We start from the raw sequence: 15130 nt of genomic DNA, 5'->3' as shown, positions 1-15130 counted from the left end.
TAACTCGCACTTCCATACTAACTGATCGAAGGCCATCATTACATCTCCCTCAAATAAATCAACCATGTAAGACACACCCCTAGCTTCCCAACGTATAAATCCTGAATCTATCATCACCGTTTGAAAACCTGGCATACCCACTAAAGGTGTAAACAAAGATGGTTTACCAATATTGCCTTCCCTCTGCCAAATTGCCCTCCATGCTTGAATAGAATTGATGACTATTGGGTTATGGCAATATTCCCCAACTGTCCTCACCTTGTCCAAAAACAGCAAACTGCTAAGGGGGCACCTTGCCTGGGAGGCTTCGATATCTAGCCATATTGAAAGAGGATCTCCACAAACCCAATCACTTACATAGGACAAAAGTGAGCTTAATTAGTCATTTTTAATGTCCAGAAAGTCCACTCCCCCAAATCGGAGGCAGTTGCAGTTTAGTTAATTTAATGAGGTTTACGATTCCAAATAAAAGAACTGAACCAGCCAGTCTCCTGAATGCTTGCTTATTGAAAGTCAGGGGGAGCATCCGTATAGGGTAGATCATCTTAATAAGCGCTATTCGACCCAACCACGAGGCTAGAAGTGCCTCCTATCTTGGAAAATCATTTAATTTTTCCAAATAACTGGATAAAATTGGCTTTGAATCACCAATCCAGAACTAGAGTAATGAATATGCCTAAATACGCAAAACCTCTCTCTAACCACCTAAATGGGATTCTAAAGTCACCCTCAAGAGCTAGCTCCTTCGTAAGACCACCGGTTGGCATAGCCTCTGTTTTCTTAAAATTAATCTTGTACTATGAAAATGCGCCAAAACGCGCAAATGCAGTGTATCAGGCGAGGCACTTCAATTGCTGGATGTCAAAACAAAAAATTAGAACATCTGCATACAACAAGATCTTATGTGATTTTGACCCCACTTCTGGAGCAGATATATTGGGATCTCCATACATGGCCTCTGCCAACATTAGAAGCAATAGTGAAAGGGGACAGCCCTGGCTGCTGCCCCTAAAAATATCAAAATTGCTTGATCGTACTCTGTTGGTGATGACTGCCCGAGAGGGCCGTCGCAGAGACCCTTCACCCATCTCCTGGAGACTTCACCCAAACCAAACTGCTCTAGAGTGTAGAAAAGGTACGGCCACTCAAATGTCTTGTCTGCATCTAGAGAAATCAAAAATCTGTGTTGACTGCTGTTGACATGCTTGAATCACATTAAGCAGCTTCCTAACATTATTGGAGGATCTGCGACCCTTTAAAGCCAGTCTGATCCTTTTTAGTAATAAAAGGTAACAGTCTCCAGCCTTAACGGGAGATCCTTAGAGAGGATTTTAAAGTCCACATTTAAGAGCGAGATGGGCCTGTACAAAGTATAGTCTTCCATGTCCTTCCCTTTAAGGATAAATGAAATATTGGCCTCTCTCAGAGATGGTGGGAGACAATCATGACTATGAATCATTATACATATTGAGCATCGGGCCTGACAGTATACTTAGAAATTCCTTATAGAATTCACTGGGAAGTCAGTCAGTCAGTCAGGACCAGATGCCTTTCCACTCTGAAGCTGCCTCACAGCTCCCTGCACTTCTTGCTCTGAGAATGGGGCATTGAGAAAGGATTGTTGTTCGGGAGTCACACCCGGGAGCTTCAGATCCCTGAAAAAAAGGATTCCATTTTGGCCTGCCCCTCCTCACACAATCCTCTGATTGGTATAACTTAGAGTAGAATCTCTGGAACGCCACATTAATCTTTTTAGGTTCCCAGTCCCGTCCCTAATCGCTGTAATGGCTTGTGGGGCACTCCTCTTTTGAGCAAGATACGCAAAGTATTTACCTGGCTTGTCACGATGCTTGTATAACCTTTGCTTTGCAAAAGCCAGCTGCTTCTTTGCCGTCTGTGAGAGCACGGAATTTAATGTAGACCGCAGCACCATAATCCTCTGTAGCTTGGCCAATGAGGGTCTGTCAAAGCAAACCTTCTCAGATGACTTCAGCCATGCTTCAAAGAGACGTTGCTGCTCATCCTTCTGCCGCTTTCTACTGGTAGAATATGAAATAACTCACCCCCTTGCATAGGCTTTGGCAGTTTCACAGAGAACGGATGAACTATCAACCAAGCCTATGTTGATGTCTAGGAACACCCAATATTCCTTAGAGAAATACTTCACAAACTTATTATCCTTGAAGATAAAAGGGATCTATTCACCTGTACCTTGAATCCACTAACATCCTTAATCTTAACCATAAAGTACACTGGAGCATGATCAGAGATGGCATTATTACTAATTGTACAAGATGTCATCAAATCCAGGGTTACCGCAGGGATGAGGAACAACAAAAAAAAATCCTGGTGTGACATCTGTGCGGATTGGAGAAAAACCAAATCACTACCTGTAGGGTGGAGACTCCTCCATATGTACACCAACCCACTAACTGTTTAGTTTATAGAGGGTATCAAGGGACCTTTGGGCAACCAACCTACTGTGGGATCCATGAGACAGTTAAAATCTCCCCCAATAATGATGTGCCAGGACTTGGGACTTCAGTTCAGAAAAAGCGTCTACCAAAAATTTAAAAGGAATGAGCTCGAGGGCAATAAACATTTAAAACACCATATTCTTCCCCATTTAGCGAGGCTTTAAGAATTACAAACCTCCTGTGTGTGTCGTTAACACATTCGAACTTAAATAGGAGATTCTTCCTAACCAATATAGCCACTCCCCTACTTCTGATATTAAATGATGAAAAATAAACTGTCAAAGCCATTCTGCTGTAATTTCAGATGCTCCTGGTCATCCAAATGTGTCTCCTGTAACAAAGAAATATCCATCTTCTCCTTTCCAAGACTCAAGAGTACCTGCTTCCTCTTAATTGGTGAGTTACTTCCCTTGATATTCCAGGTACACTATTTAATCAAATCATTAGCCATAATTTTCTGCAACATTTACGTTCCAGAGAGGAGGAACCCAAACCACAAACTGCTGAGCTGTCACATGATCCACTAAATATAAAAACTACATAAACTAAAACCACTACATTAAACAAACCTACAAGACTATAGAGAATAAAACAACAACAAAAACCAAAAAACAAACCAACATATAAAGCGCCAACAGCCCTGAGTAGGGGAACTCACCCCCTGCCCAGAGGGGGCAACTAGCCATCCCAAACTGCTCATAAGTAGGCATCTAACCTTCCCAACCACCTTCACTTCTCCCAGCTAGAGCCATATCGCAAAACACAAGCAGAAAAGAATAAAACACCCCCTAGAATACCAAATATGAACTAAAAACATTTTAAAAAAAAAAGGGGGGGAATAAATACCCAACCCATCCTTTGGTATACCCTCACTTAGAAATTCAAAATGTACATCTCAACCGCCGCCAAACATAGTTCAAGCCAAATTATCATCAATAGAGGGGAAAAAAAAAACAATAAAGCTCCAACTGGACTTTCTCCATTTCTTTTACAGAAGGATAAAGATGTACCCAAACAGCATTATTTATACATACTAAAATTGTTCAAATTAGGTTAGTGTGTCTACAAAGTCTCTTGCTTTCTCGGACATGTCAAAAGAAATATATGGATCCATCCAAGGTAATCTGAAGCACTGCCTGGTACCCCAGGGAGAACTGAATCCCAAGCTCCCTCAGGTCTTCTTTTGACACAGTCGTAAAAGATTTTCATTTCTGGATCACCACCACTGAGAAGACCTGAAAGAACATGATCTTAGAGCCCTTGTAAATGAGGGCCTTTGGATCCTTCCCCTGGACTCTAGAAGCCTCAAATGACTCTCTCCTTACCGCAGTAATGATGCAACCGCACCAGGAGAGGACAAGGACGTTGACCAAGACCTGATCACTGCACTGCGACCTGGTGAGCCCTCTATCTTCAATCCTCTCATGCCAGCCTCCAAGTCAAGGAATTTCAGCAGCCAATCCTCAAATTCCGCAGGCCGTTCACCTTCCTTACCCTCAGCAGAGCAATGATCTGAATGTTTTTTCTCCTGCAGCTGTTTTAAAGATCATCCACTTGGTCATGCAAATTACAGACCTGCATCTCCAGGGCTTGGATCCTACCCTTGGATGAACTGGCATCAGCTTCCACCACTATGACCCTCTGCTCCCCACTGCATTTCATCCTCTTCTCCAGGTCTCCCAACTGCTGCGTATGTTTCTGCAGCATGAGAGAGATTGGAGCCAGCTTCTCTTCAATCTACTTCTCCAGCATCTCGCAAAATGGAGCCCTCATTCACCAGGGCCTGAAAAGTAATTGAGTCAGAGGATCCTGCAAGCTGAACTGCAGACTCGGCCTCGGATGCTCCTCCTCCCTTTTTGGGCATCTCTGGACAGCTAGAAACATAGGTAAGTTCATTTTTTTTTAGAAGTTTCTTGGGACTCCACATTCTTTCCATAGTCCCAGATATCATGATGGCCTGGGTTGAGCGGGTTAAGGTTCGTCCCACTTGTGCTGTGATGCGGAGCTCTGCAGTGCGACCTTCTCAGATCACCGCCATCTTGAATCCCCCAAAATGTTAATTCTGATTTCTCTGCATAGATGCTGCCAGACCGGCTGAGTTTTAACAGTAATTTGACTTTGTTTCTGATTTACAATATGCGCAGTTCTTTCCATTTTTATTACTATTCAATATGATTACATATTCAACTGTTGAATGAACATTTTTCAATTTAAAAGATACTTTAACTCATTTGCATCAACTGAAAATTCTCAGATGATAACGACTGGACTGAAATTTGTAAAATTACTAATTGGAAGACTAAGCTATATCCTTAAATAATGCAATTATATCATCAGTATGTTCTTTTACTGGACGATGTGGCACGAATTTTGGACTATTTGCTGAAGATCGACTGACTGACTGAATTTAATAACTCTCACTAACAATTTAAACAAAAAAAAATTAAGAGTTTGGTTATTGCCATAAATCCATTACCTTTGCTTTGTTTTATAAAGATATTAGTTACAAAATAGCTTGTTACAAAAATTTTTAAAACCCCATCTACATTGACAATATTCCAACTGCTTTCTTGAATAAATGAAAAATTAAAAATTAAAACTTGGCCAACACAGAAGTGTAAAACTCTGGCCAAATTATCTGCAAGCAGTATTTACATATATTACTCAATTCTGGCAAGTTACTGAGGAAACTAAGAGGAAATTTCACAATCCACTCATGGGAGGAAGAGTTATTAATTATTTGAACGGAGATATGGAAACCTTTACAGACAGCAATTTAGCCAATAACAAAATGAAACATGTCTGCAACCACTTAAAAAAATATATAAATTAAAAGTTCTGGTTGAACCAATTACATGAAGAATTCTTCAAAAAAAAAAGAGATTTTTCTCTTTTAAACTGCTAATGAGCTGCATTTCCACATTTGCCATTTGTTAATTCACATTTGAAGTTGCTAGTCACTAACAATAAGTGTGGTTAAAATATTGAGTAATTAAAAATTATCCATAATTCAGCAATTACCAGTTCTCCACAAGAGAAAAATGTGCAATTCTTGTCCTGGAAATCCAGAATGTTAAATAAAGAATACAGATTGCAGTTTTAAATTTTATGAACAATGGACAAATACTGCCTTAAGACACTGTATTTCTGTGGGAAGAATTTAATGTCTGAAACATATATCCAGTGAAAATATTCACGTTAGGCAGGTTATTACTCACTTTGTAAACTTTAATACAGAGGTTCCAGGAGCAATGAATCCAGTATGGAATTGGATCTGGAATATCTGTGTGTTTGTTAACTAAAGCAAATAGGGAAAAAATTCTTAAGTTCCAATAATCGGACAGACAAAGCTCACACTACAGCATGTACAGAACAAGCATTCCATTTCACAAAACTACAATGAATATAGTTGATTAAGTAAACATGACAAATTCCAAATCATTTTCAGCAAAATTATCACTTCCACAAAGAGGTTAGTTGGAAATTGCAAAGACCATAGTATCAGATTACAGTTCTTGAAGACACAATTTTAGTCTAAATTTTCTTGCATCTAATGTCAGTCGCACACAAATTTACAAAGGTATAAACAAGCCATGAAAACAATTTTAAAAAGTAAAAAGTAAAAGGACAGGCAAAGTGCAAAAGCTATCCAGAGAATAAGCTGTCAGCAAAAGATTCTAAGACAGGGAGTTGGGGACTGGAAACGTACATATTGAGAGGAGGGCAAAGGAAAACAGAAATGGACAGAAATATTTCAACAAATTCAGCTTCACTTAAACAACATATTTGAAAGTGAAGTTACTTTGAGGTGATCAAATGTTGTAATAAAATCTATCAAGCAAAGCCAGGTAAATAGTTTATTGTGATGTACTCAAAAGAACAAGAGGAGCATTCATATTTTTTTAAAAAAAAAGGAAGTAGTGTCAGAACATTTCTAGAGAAGGTTGAAGCAGTCAGCATAAAATCAATTCAAAACGTTTATTAAAAAGGGTTGCAAGGTATAAAGAAATAGAAGTATGGAGTTAACTACCACAAATGAAAAGGTGGTGAGTCTATGAAGGGTTAAGCTTGGATATGCCATATTGATTTCCTGATCATTTTAGTGAGGTTCTTTTTCAAATGTGACATTAAACCAATGCACCACTTGTCCACTCAGGTAGATACAAAAAACAGCCCGTGGCATTTCTTGAAATAACAAAGGAACGATCCTCCAGCCCCTAGCTAACTTTTATGCATTAGATCAAAAATATAAACTAAATTAATCCAGTCAGCGTCATATTGCTCTTTGTGCACAATTTGGCGGCCATATTTTGTGCATTACTACACTGGCCACATTTCAAAAGTACTTTAATAATTGTACCAAACTTTTAAGACATTTGTTGCCTCCAACAAGTGTGATATAAATGCAAGGGATCTTTGTTTCATTGTTCAACTACCACTTCTCCACATCCACCCATGATCGCCCCACAACTGCAGGTTTGATCTAACAATGATATGAGCCTATATTGCTTTATAGTTTTTCTCCCATCTACTTCGCTATCCCCTTCAAAATATATCTTGTCCAGAAAATCTCTCTCTGCTCCTGGGGATCTCATTACTATCAATGTATGAACAGATCTAATTCCCCTTCTAATCATCATCTTAGTTAATAGTGAAAATTGCTCTTTTGACCAAGATATATTCCTAATAAGAGTTTGTGGAATATGATGGTGGAGTGCAAAAGGTTTTCAATCCTTTGAAACTTGGGAATGCAGAAAGAATGAGCTGTCCATCATTTCAATAATAAACAAGTTTCATATGCATCACGGAGCAACTCAGTTTTTTCTTAAACTGATGGTTTCAACTTCTGAAGCTAAAAAAATCAAAATTTTGTTTTTCCCTGGCTTGTAGTGAAGTTTATGGAATTCACAAAACCTTAATTTATCAAGGAGCATTTGAGTTAATTTCAATTCTGCATTCGCTAACCTTGGCTTGAAGTCTTCCACCAATTGTTGATCGCATATGAAAGGCAGCGATAACGACATCACCATGGGCACTAACATCCAAAGCAGCAAATACTTTCCCCTCCTGAATTCGGTGTTCCCTTTGGAATACAAGACATTTAAAAATTCTAAACTCCATTCAGCAAAAAATTATTAAAGGTTAATCAAAAAAAAAACTTCCCTGGCCCTAATTTGTACACAACTATCAAAGGCCATTTTGGAGGAGGATAGGGGAAAACAGACTTTAACAGCATGAACAACACGTGTGTATTTGGTGGGTTAAGAGCAGTTGGAAGAAATTTTAAGAGGATTCTGAACATTCTCCTGTATGTGATACCTGTCAAAGTGAGGACTGCAGATGCTGGAGACCAGAGTTGAAAAGTATGGTGCTGGAAAAAAACACAGCAGGCCAGCAGCATCTGTGGAGCAGGAGAAATCGACGTTTTGGGCATAAACCCTTCTTCAGGAATGATTGATCTTAATCTACTGCGAATCTTCTTGCAAGGATGCCTACCTTGAAGAAGCTCTCCTCCTCCCTCTACAAGGTATCACATACAACCAGGCATTAGAAAGTTCTTTCTTGTCCACTCAATCGCATAATTAAACATCTCAAGAAAATCAATACTTTTCAATTAGTACATGCTACTATGTACTATCAAGGTTGCATGCTTGGCACTCAAAACAAAAATGCAATCTTGCAAAAAAAAAAGTGTGCGTATTAGCCCTTTTGAAACTTGTGAAGTTTAGTTCATATTTATTTCATAGTCTTCAAAACATAGCTCAAAAGTTAGTTAATTTCACTTCTGATTTAAAATATAGTATATGATTGAAAAGTTACATGTATGAAAACAAGAAGAGAAGAGAATCAAGCCTAAGAGGTTATGCTCACTCTACTTCAAAGCATTTCCTTTCAAGCTAATAGTTGAGTAGAGGCAAAAATTGCCTTTTTATACAATGCAGATCAGTTCACTTTTGCTTTATTCTTACTTCATCTTATTTCTTTAATAGATACAATTATTTGCCCACTTGCAACAAAGCAGAATTTGGATGTAATTCCCTGAACCAAACATATTCTGAACTTCAACATGTGTTGATTCTTTCAACATATCTTCCTCACCTCCTGGAGGCATTAACGAATAAGGAGTCAGAGGCCATCAGAACCAAGGAATGTTCTCAAGTTGGAAAGAGGTTCACATAATTCTTATATTTAAAAGGAGAAATGAGACATAACTAGATACATCTGTTACCATTAGTTTGGCAGAGGTACAGGATAGAAAATCAGAGAGTGCACAATCAAAGCCTCCAGAAAAGGGAGCTACGACTTCCCAATCAATCAGATTACCATTTTGGAGCATGCTTTGAACTGGATGCATGAGGTTAATTCAATAGACATCATCCACCTAGTCTTCATACTTAAATCATGTGAATCGGTGGCAAACTGCGACAAAAAGTTTTTCTAACATCCTTTAGGGCAGGAAAATCTATTGTCACTATCTAGACTGGACTAAATAAGACTTCAGCCCCACAGCAACGTGGTTATTTGCAACTTGTCAGTGAATGGCCTAATACTATATTCCTCTCCGGTCAAAGGCAATTAGGAATTGACTACTAATACTGGCCTGGCTGGTCATGACCACATTCAATAAAAGGTGAAAGGATGAAGATTTGTTTGTATACTGACAATCAGAAAAGATTCTATTTTAAATGTAACCTACTTTTCTAATTAATCTGTTCAGAGATATTATTACACATATCTGGATCAGGTGGGACTTGAGCACAGGCCCCTCGATCCAGATGTAGGGGCATTACCACTGCACCACAAGAGGGCCCTTGCTCACAATCAAAGTTTTGAAGTGGATTGCAATCAGCTGGCAGGTCAATTTGGAATGGAGTTAGTACCTTTACAGTATACCATCCAAGGAGAAAGTGAGGACTGCAGATGCTGGAGATCAGAGCTGAAAATGTGTTGCTGGATTGGCGCAGCAGGTCAGGCAGCTTCCAAGGAACAGGAAATTCAACATTCCTGATGAAGGGCTCTGGCCCGAAACGTCGAATTTCCTGTTCCTTGGATGCTGCCTGACCTGCTGCACTTTTCCAGCAACACATTTTCAGCAGTATACCATCCAAGCAAGACTTATACACGTAATAGTAAGGTCCTGGGGAGCATTGCCAAACAAAGAGACCTTGGGATACAGGATCATAGTTTCTTCAAAGTTGAGTCGCAGGTATATAGGGTAGTGAAGGCGGCATATGGTATGCTTGTCTTTATTGGTCAGTGCGTTGTGTCTAGGAGTTGAGGTGTCATGTTACAGCTGCACAGGACAGTGGTTAGACCACTTTTGGAACATTACATTCAATTCTGATCTCCCTACTATGGAGAAGATGTTGCGAAACTTGAAAAGGTTCAGAAAAGATTTACAAAGGATTTTTCCAGGGTTGGAAGATTTGAGCTACAGGGAGAGGCTGAATAGGCTGGGATTTTTTTTCTTCTGTGGAGCATCAGAGGCTGAGGGGTGACCTTATAAGGTTGATAGTTCCTGAGGGGCATGGGTAGGATGAATAAATGAGGTCTTTTTCCCCAGGAGAGGAGAGGAGAGTCCAATACTAGAGGGGATAGGTTTAAAAAGGTAAGAAGTGAAAGATATAATTTGAACCCAAGTGGAAACTTTTTCACACAAAGGCTGGTGTATATATGGAATAGAGGGGGCTGGTACAATTACAACATTTAAAAGGCATCTGGATGAGCACATGAATGGGAAAGATTTAAGAGTGATATGGTTCAAATGCTGGCAAACGGGATAGATGACTTTAGGAGATCTGGTCAGCATGGACAAGCTGGACTGAAGAGTCTCTCTTTCAGTGCTGTATACCTCTATGATTGTAGTCTGCAGAGAACATGATCCTATTAAAATGTCTCGAAGTTCAGTTGAGACCCACCTCATTCTATCATAATCCTGTGCAGTTGAAAAGATCTTCGTTTCCCCAATAAAGACCTCAAAGAAAGGTCGGCAGCCATTCCTCTGTTTATTGAAACATGGGACTGGGCTCACAGTGACAGTATGAATGATGAGAGGTTTGCAATGTGGAAGCGTGGGTTTTTCAGAAACCATTTCGCAGATATATCCTATATATCTGAAATGAAAAAGTACACATGGCAACACTTACTTATTTATACATTTTTTCATTTTGACAAGTGCAATATATATCTTTAAAATTAACCGTTATGAGGCGTTGAGCTTAAAACAAAATGGAAAGAATGAGTGACAGACAGAGCGACAGTCATCAAGGGACATTTCCATCTTCAAAGATACTGTCATACTTATTAACACAAAATGCATCTGGATCTTTTGGAAGGACTTTTATTTCAAGGAGTTCAAACCCAAAAAGAAAGAGGAAGTAGCAGCAGCTGGACTAGATAGATTAGTTCACATTGCTTAGTTGTTGAAAACAAGGAACTTAATTTAGATAAGTTATTGTACAATCTTAGTACAATTATAATGCAAAGCCAATATATTTCATGGGTTGCATCTTTTTCCTCACATGCTCATTAATTCACATTGGGGTGGGATTCCAATGCAAACCAACATATGTCCAACATATGTCCACAAATGCAGTACTGTGGTTAGGTTATGAGACTGCCTGTGTTAACAGGCACTATTGCCCAGAGGACAGGGCAACAAATTATACCGCAGCAGTAGAAAGATTAAATTCACTTAACTAAACCAACCAGGTAAGTAGTTGTATTAACAAACATGCTGATTGTTACTTGGACTGAAGGCCATGCAACGACTAGGTTCTGGCAAATCTATTGTTTCAGCAATTTATTTTGAAAGAAAGAAATCTGCCATCTGTGCCCTGTCTGATCTGTGTGACTCCAGACTCATCACAATGTGGCTGACCTCTCAATGTCTTTTGAAATGGCCGAACAAGCCACTTAGTAACCAAAAGACAGCTTACCACTACCAGCTTCTCAACATCAACTACAGATGAGGAAAAAAAAAGGTGTACTTTTCAGCCGAAATTCTTCACAGACCAGACTGGACAATAAACATATGCTGAGTATTGGACTATAAAAAGGGCTATCATCCTTAAGTCCACTCCTACTTTGATCTAGTGCCTATACTCCCTGCTTTACTACATTGATAGGGACAAGGAATTGAGAATTCAAGCCTATTTTCCATTCCAATAAAGGGTGCCAAATATCACATTCCTACTTTCATCAAACTAGAGAAAGTCTAACTCGGTGCAAACAAACTATTAGTGCTGGCATCATTATAATGATTTTAAATCATTTACTCAGGAAGACAGATCAGCAGAAATGACAAGTTACAAATGCTCCTGAAGTTGAAAGACATGAAATAATCCATGTTTCTTCCCAAAATGTAATTGGAATACACATTTAATGGAAAAGCAGACTGTTGATGAAGGGATAACCCACGACTTTCAAATACAGAATATAATTCCCAGAAGTGTGAGTAAAGTGCAAAAATCTTAAACTAATACCAGGTCTCATTCCATTATACTTGCATTTTCCAACCTGCTATTTTAAAACTAGGGTAAAAAGACATTTTGTCAAAACGTTTCTTCCTGCGCTCATCAGGACAACTAGCAAAGTAAAAACATTTGTATGATGAGAGGGCTGACTGCTTAGCAACTGTACCGACTGGTAGATCTCTTGCCACAAGGAACACAAATCATCTGACGATTGACAGTTAACTGCCTATTTTTGTTCAAATTTAATCCAGGCCCAAATTATGGGTTGTTGCCTTTGGTTGGTTGAAACTGTGCAACATGCACATGTGACCTTGCCGTCTGCATTACCAAATGAGTGGTAGGACTATGAAGAATATTTTCATAATGAACATGGAAACGTTAATAAAAAGGATCATCAATTTATGTTGTCACTAAAAACAAAAACAAAGACAGGCTATTTTAGAAGAACTTATTTCAATTGGGTGATAGAGCATGGAATGCATTACCAGAGTATTTTCAGCAAAGAATATTGTTTCAGTTAAGTAAAAATGGATAAACGATTGACAAGGACTGAATGGTGAGAAACAATGACAGTATGTTTGGTTTTGACTTATTCCCAGAAAGATCCCTCACAAACAATCCAATGATGGCCTTCCAATCTCCCCCCTTAGCAGGTGGGAGCCCATATACTAAAAAGGGTCCACAGCAGGGTGCTAGTTTCAAACAGTTGATAATGTGGTTATGTTTTTAATTGAGGAGGTGGAACACCTCTTCAATATTTTTAACATCAAGCTCCTGTGGAATTGGAAGTTCAGTTGATAATTCCCGATTGCTGAGTTTTTCAAGCCCTGTGTGGCAACCAAAAGGAGCAGGAGCTGCTCGTTAGATAAGTGACATCAGAAAAGCTGTGAAAGATTACTTTAAATAGATTGTTACTTACCTCTTGTGTGAAGGCCAAAGTGCAGGCCCTGCTTTTTTTATATTAAATAACTGGATTGCTGGAACTGGGCAAGAGAAAAGATGGCAGAAGCAGAACATCCCACAAACTAAAATAGCAGAGGCAGGACAGCCTTCCTAGAAACAAAAACAAAATTCCAAAATTTGTCAGCTGTTTACAGAACACCATACACTTCATGAATCTTTAATGATTTAAAAACTATATAGCTTACTACTCCCACTTCCAATGAGAGACAATGTTTCTACTCTTAACAGAATAAAATAGTATTTCACATTAATCATATACATTCCACTACATGTGGAAAAGAAAGCTGATACAACCAACTTTGTAAGAATCCCTCATTGACAGTAATGTCAAGGATGCAAAAAATGCTGGGGATAGAGCTGTAGAGAATCACCTCAAGTGTAACAATGCCTCCTGGGATAAGTGGAAGTGGCTAAGACCCCAACACTTGTTTGGTGGTGATACTAATTTGAATATTCAAAATGTCCCTTTGAGATGTGCATCCATTTGACCTATATTGATTTAAGCCCAACCACCAGGAATAATCCCAAATACATGGGCCTACACAAGCACCAAAAACACAAGCACATTATACCACAATATTCTATACTTACCCCCAATTGATCATGTAGGCCAGCAAATACTCAATTGAATCAAACTAATGTAAACTCAACATGCAGCAACTGAATGAACATTTGGAGATGTAAAATTATTAGCATGTAGTACAGATATCAGATCTTAATTAAATATTTAAACTTGTACCCCTTTCTCCCTGTTATGTTATGGATCAATCATATCTTTATTATACCTTTACTCAAAGAAAAGCTTCTGAGCATATGTACAAGGAGCTATGACATGGTACAGTCAGAATCTAGGAGAAAAGGTGAGGACTGCAGATGCTGGAGATCAGAGCTGAAAATGTGTTGCTGGAAAAGCGCAGCAGGTCAGGCAGCATCCAAGGAGCAGGAGAATCGACGTTTCGGGCATGAGCCTTTTTTAGGAATCCCTGAAGGGCTCATGCCCGAAACGTCAATTCTCCTGCTCCTTGGATGCTGCCTGACCTGCTGCGCTTTTCCAGCAACACATTTTCAGAACAGTCAGAATCTGTAAACTTTTCAGAAGATGACTTCTCTTCATACCCCTTGTATATAGTTAAGTTTAATAAAGTTTAGATCATAATTTATTACAAAACGATATATGGTGAGCAGACAGTGAATGGAGGCAAGAATTAACGAGCAACTGAAGTGCAGCCTCGAGACAGTGGGGTGTTAGGTGTGAAGGACATGACCAGTCCAGCCATCCACCCTCAAATACAGGAGAAACCTGAAAAGTCCAGTGACAAGAAGCCGTAAGTAACAGACTTAACAGACCAGCTAGACATTGAACTGCAAAGAGGGAATGGTTGCACAAAAAAGCTTAAAGTGTGGGATAAAATCCACAGCAGAAAACACATCAAGAAGCAACAGAACTAAAATCAGTGCTAAATAAAACAATATAGCCAGTCTTTTTAAGAAAACAACCAGCATTGGCAAACAACACTCAAACGTTTGTCAGCACCAAGTGTTTAAAGAAACAAAGACACAGATTTTAGGTATCACATCAGCAGGAGCTCGGCCCAGTGAGTATCACAGACCTCCTGAGTGTCTAAAGATCATTATTGAGCTGTATGGTAGTAGAACAAAAAGGGGAAACAGACTTAAGCAGTCTTTAAGTGTTCAGGCATTAGAAGATGCCGAGGAGCAAGATGAATTCTTTTTGCCAATAGCAGGGTTATGGGAACCATTTGACTCTCTCGATTTTGGAAACCTCCCAGATAAACAATTTCTGGTAATCTAATATCATGGTTAATACCAAGTAAAGTAAAATTTTAAATTGGACATCTTGTAAAAACAAAATCCATTCGGGGGACATAGGCTTTAATAGTTAGATCATCATTTATTGCCCATTCCTAACTGCCTTCATGAAGTGATGGTGAGCTGAAGATTTAAGTGCTACAGTTTAGTTGGTGTAGTAGACCTAAAGTGCCATTAGGAAGCAAGTTCCAGCAATGATGATATATTTCCAAGTCAGGATGCAGAGTTGTTTGGAGGGGAATTTGCAGGTAGTAGCCTCAAGTATCAGCTACCCTTGTCCTTCAAGATGGAGTTGGCCGTGGGTTTGAAAAAAATGCTGTCGAAGCAGTCTCAGTGAATTTCTGCAGCGCATGTTGTAGATGAAACAGTGCAGCTATTATGTAT

The 15130-nt window shown here is 39.1% G+C and overlaps 1 protein-coding gene across 2 annotated transcripts in view; it reads right to left on the bottom strand.

Annotated features, from left to right (window-relative positions):
* Nucleotides 1-15130, bottom strand: part of dnajc6 (DnaJ (Hsp40) homolog, subfamily C, member 6) — a 139947-nt gene that overhangs the window by 67762 nt on the left and 57055 nt on the right. For both annotated transcript variants that reach the window (XM_060829766.1, XM_060829765.1), the window contains 4 exons: nt 12873-13006; nt 10397-10591; nt 7443-7560; nt 5696-5775 (listed from right to left, as the gene is read on the bottom strand). In XM_060829766.1, coding sequence (XP_060685749.1) covers nt 5696-5775; nt 7443-7560; nt 10397-10591; nt 12873-13006 — 527 coding nt within the window. The remainder of the gene's footprint in view (nt 1-5695; nt 5776-7442; nt 7561-10396; nt 10592-12872; nt 13007-15130) is intronic.

This window comes from Hemiscyllium ocellatum, chromosome 9 (genome assembly GCF_020745735.1).
Source record: "Hemiscyllium ocellatum isolate sHemOce1 chromosome 9, sHemOce1.pat.X.cur, whole genome shotgun sequence".
Lineage (NCBI taxonomy): Eukaryota > Metazoa > Chordata > Chondrichthyes > Orectolobiformes > Hemiscylliidae > Hemiscyllium > Hemiscyllium ocellatum.
The sequence above is the reverse complement of the archived record's forward strand: the minus strand, read 5'-3'. Positions and strand labels throughout refer to the sequence as shown.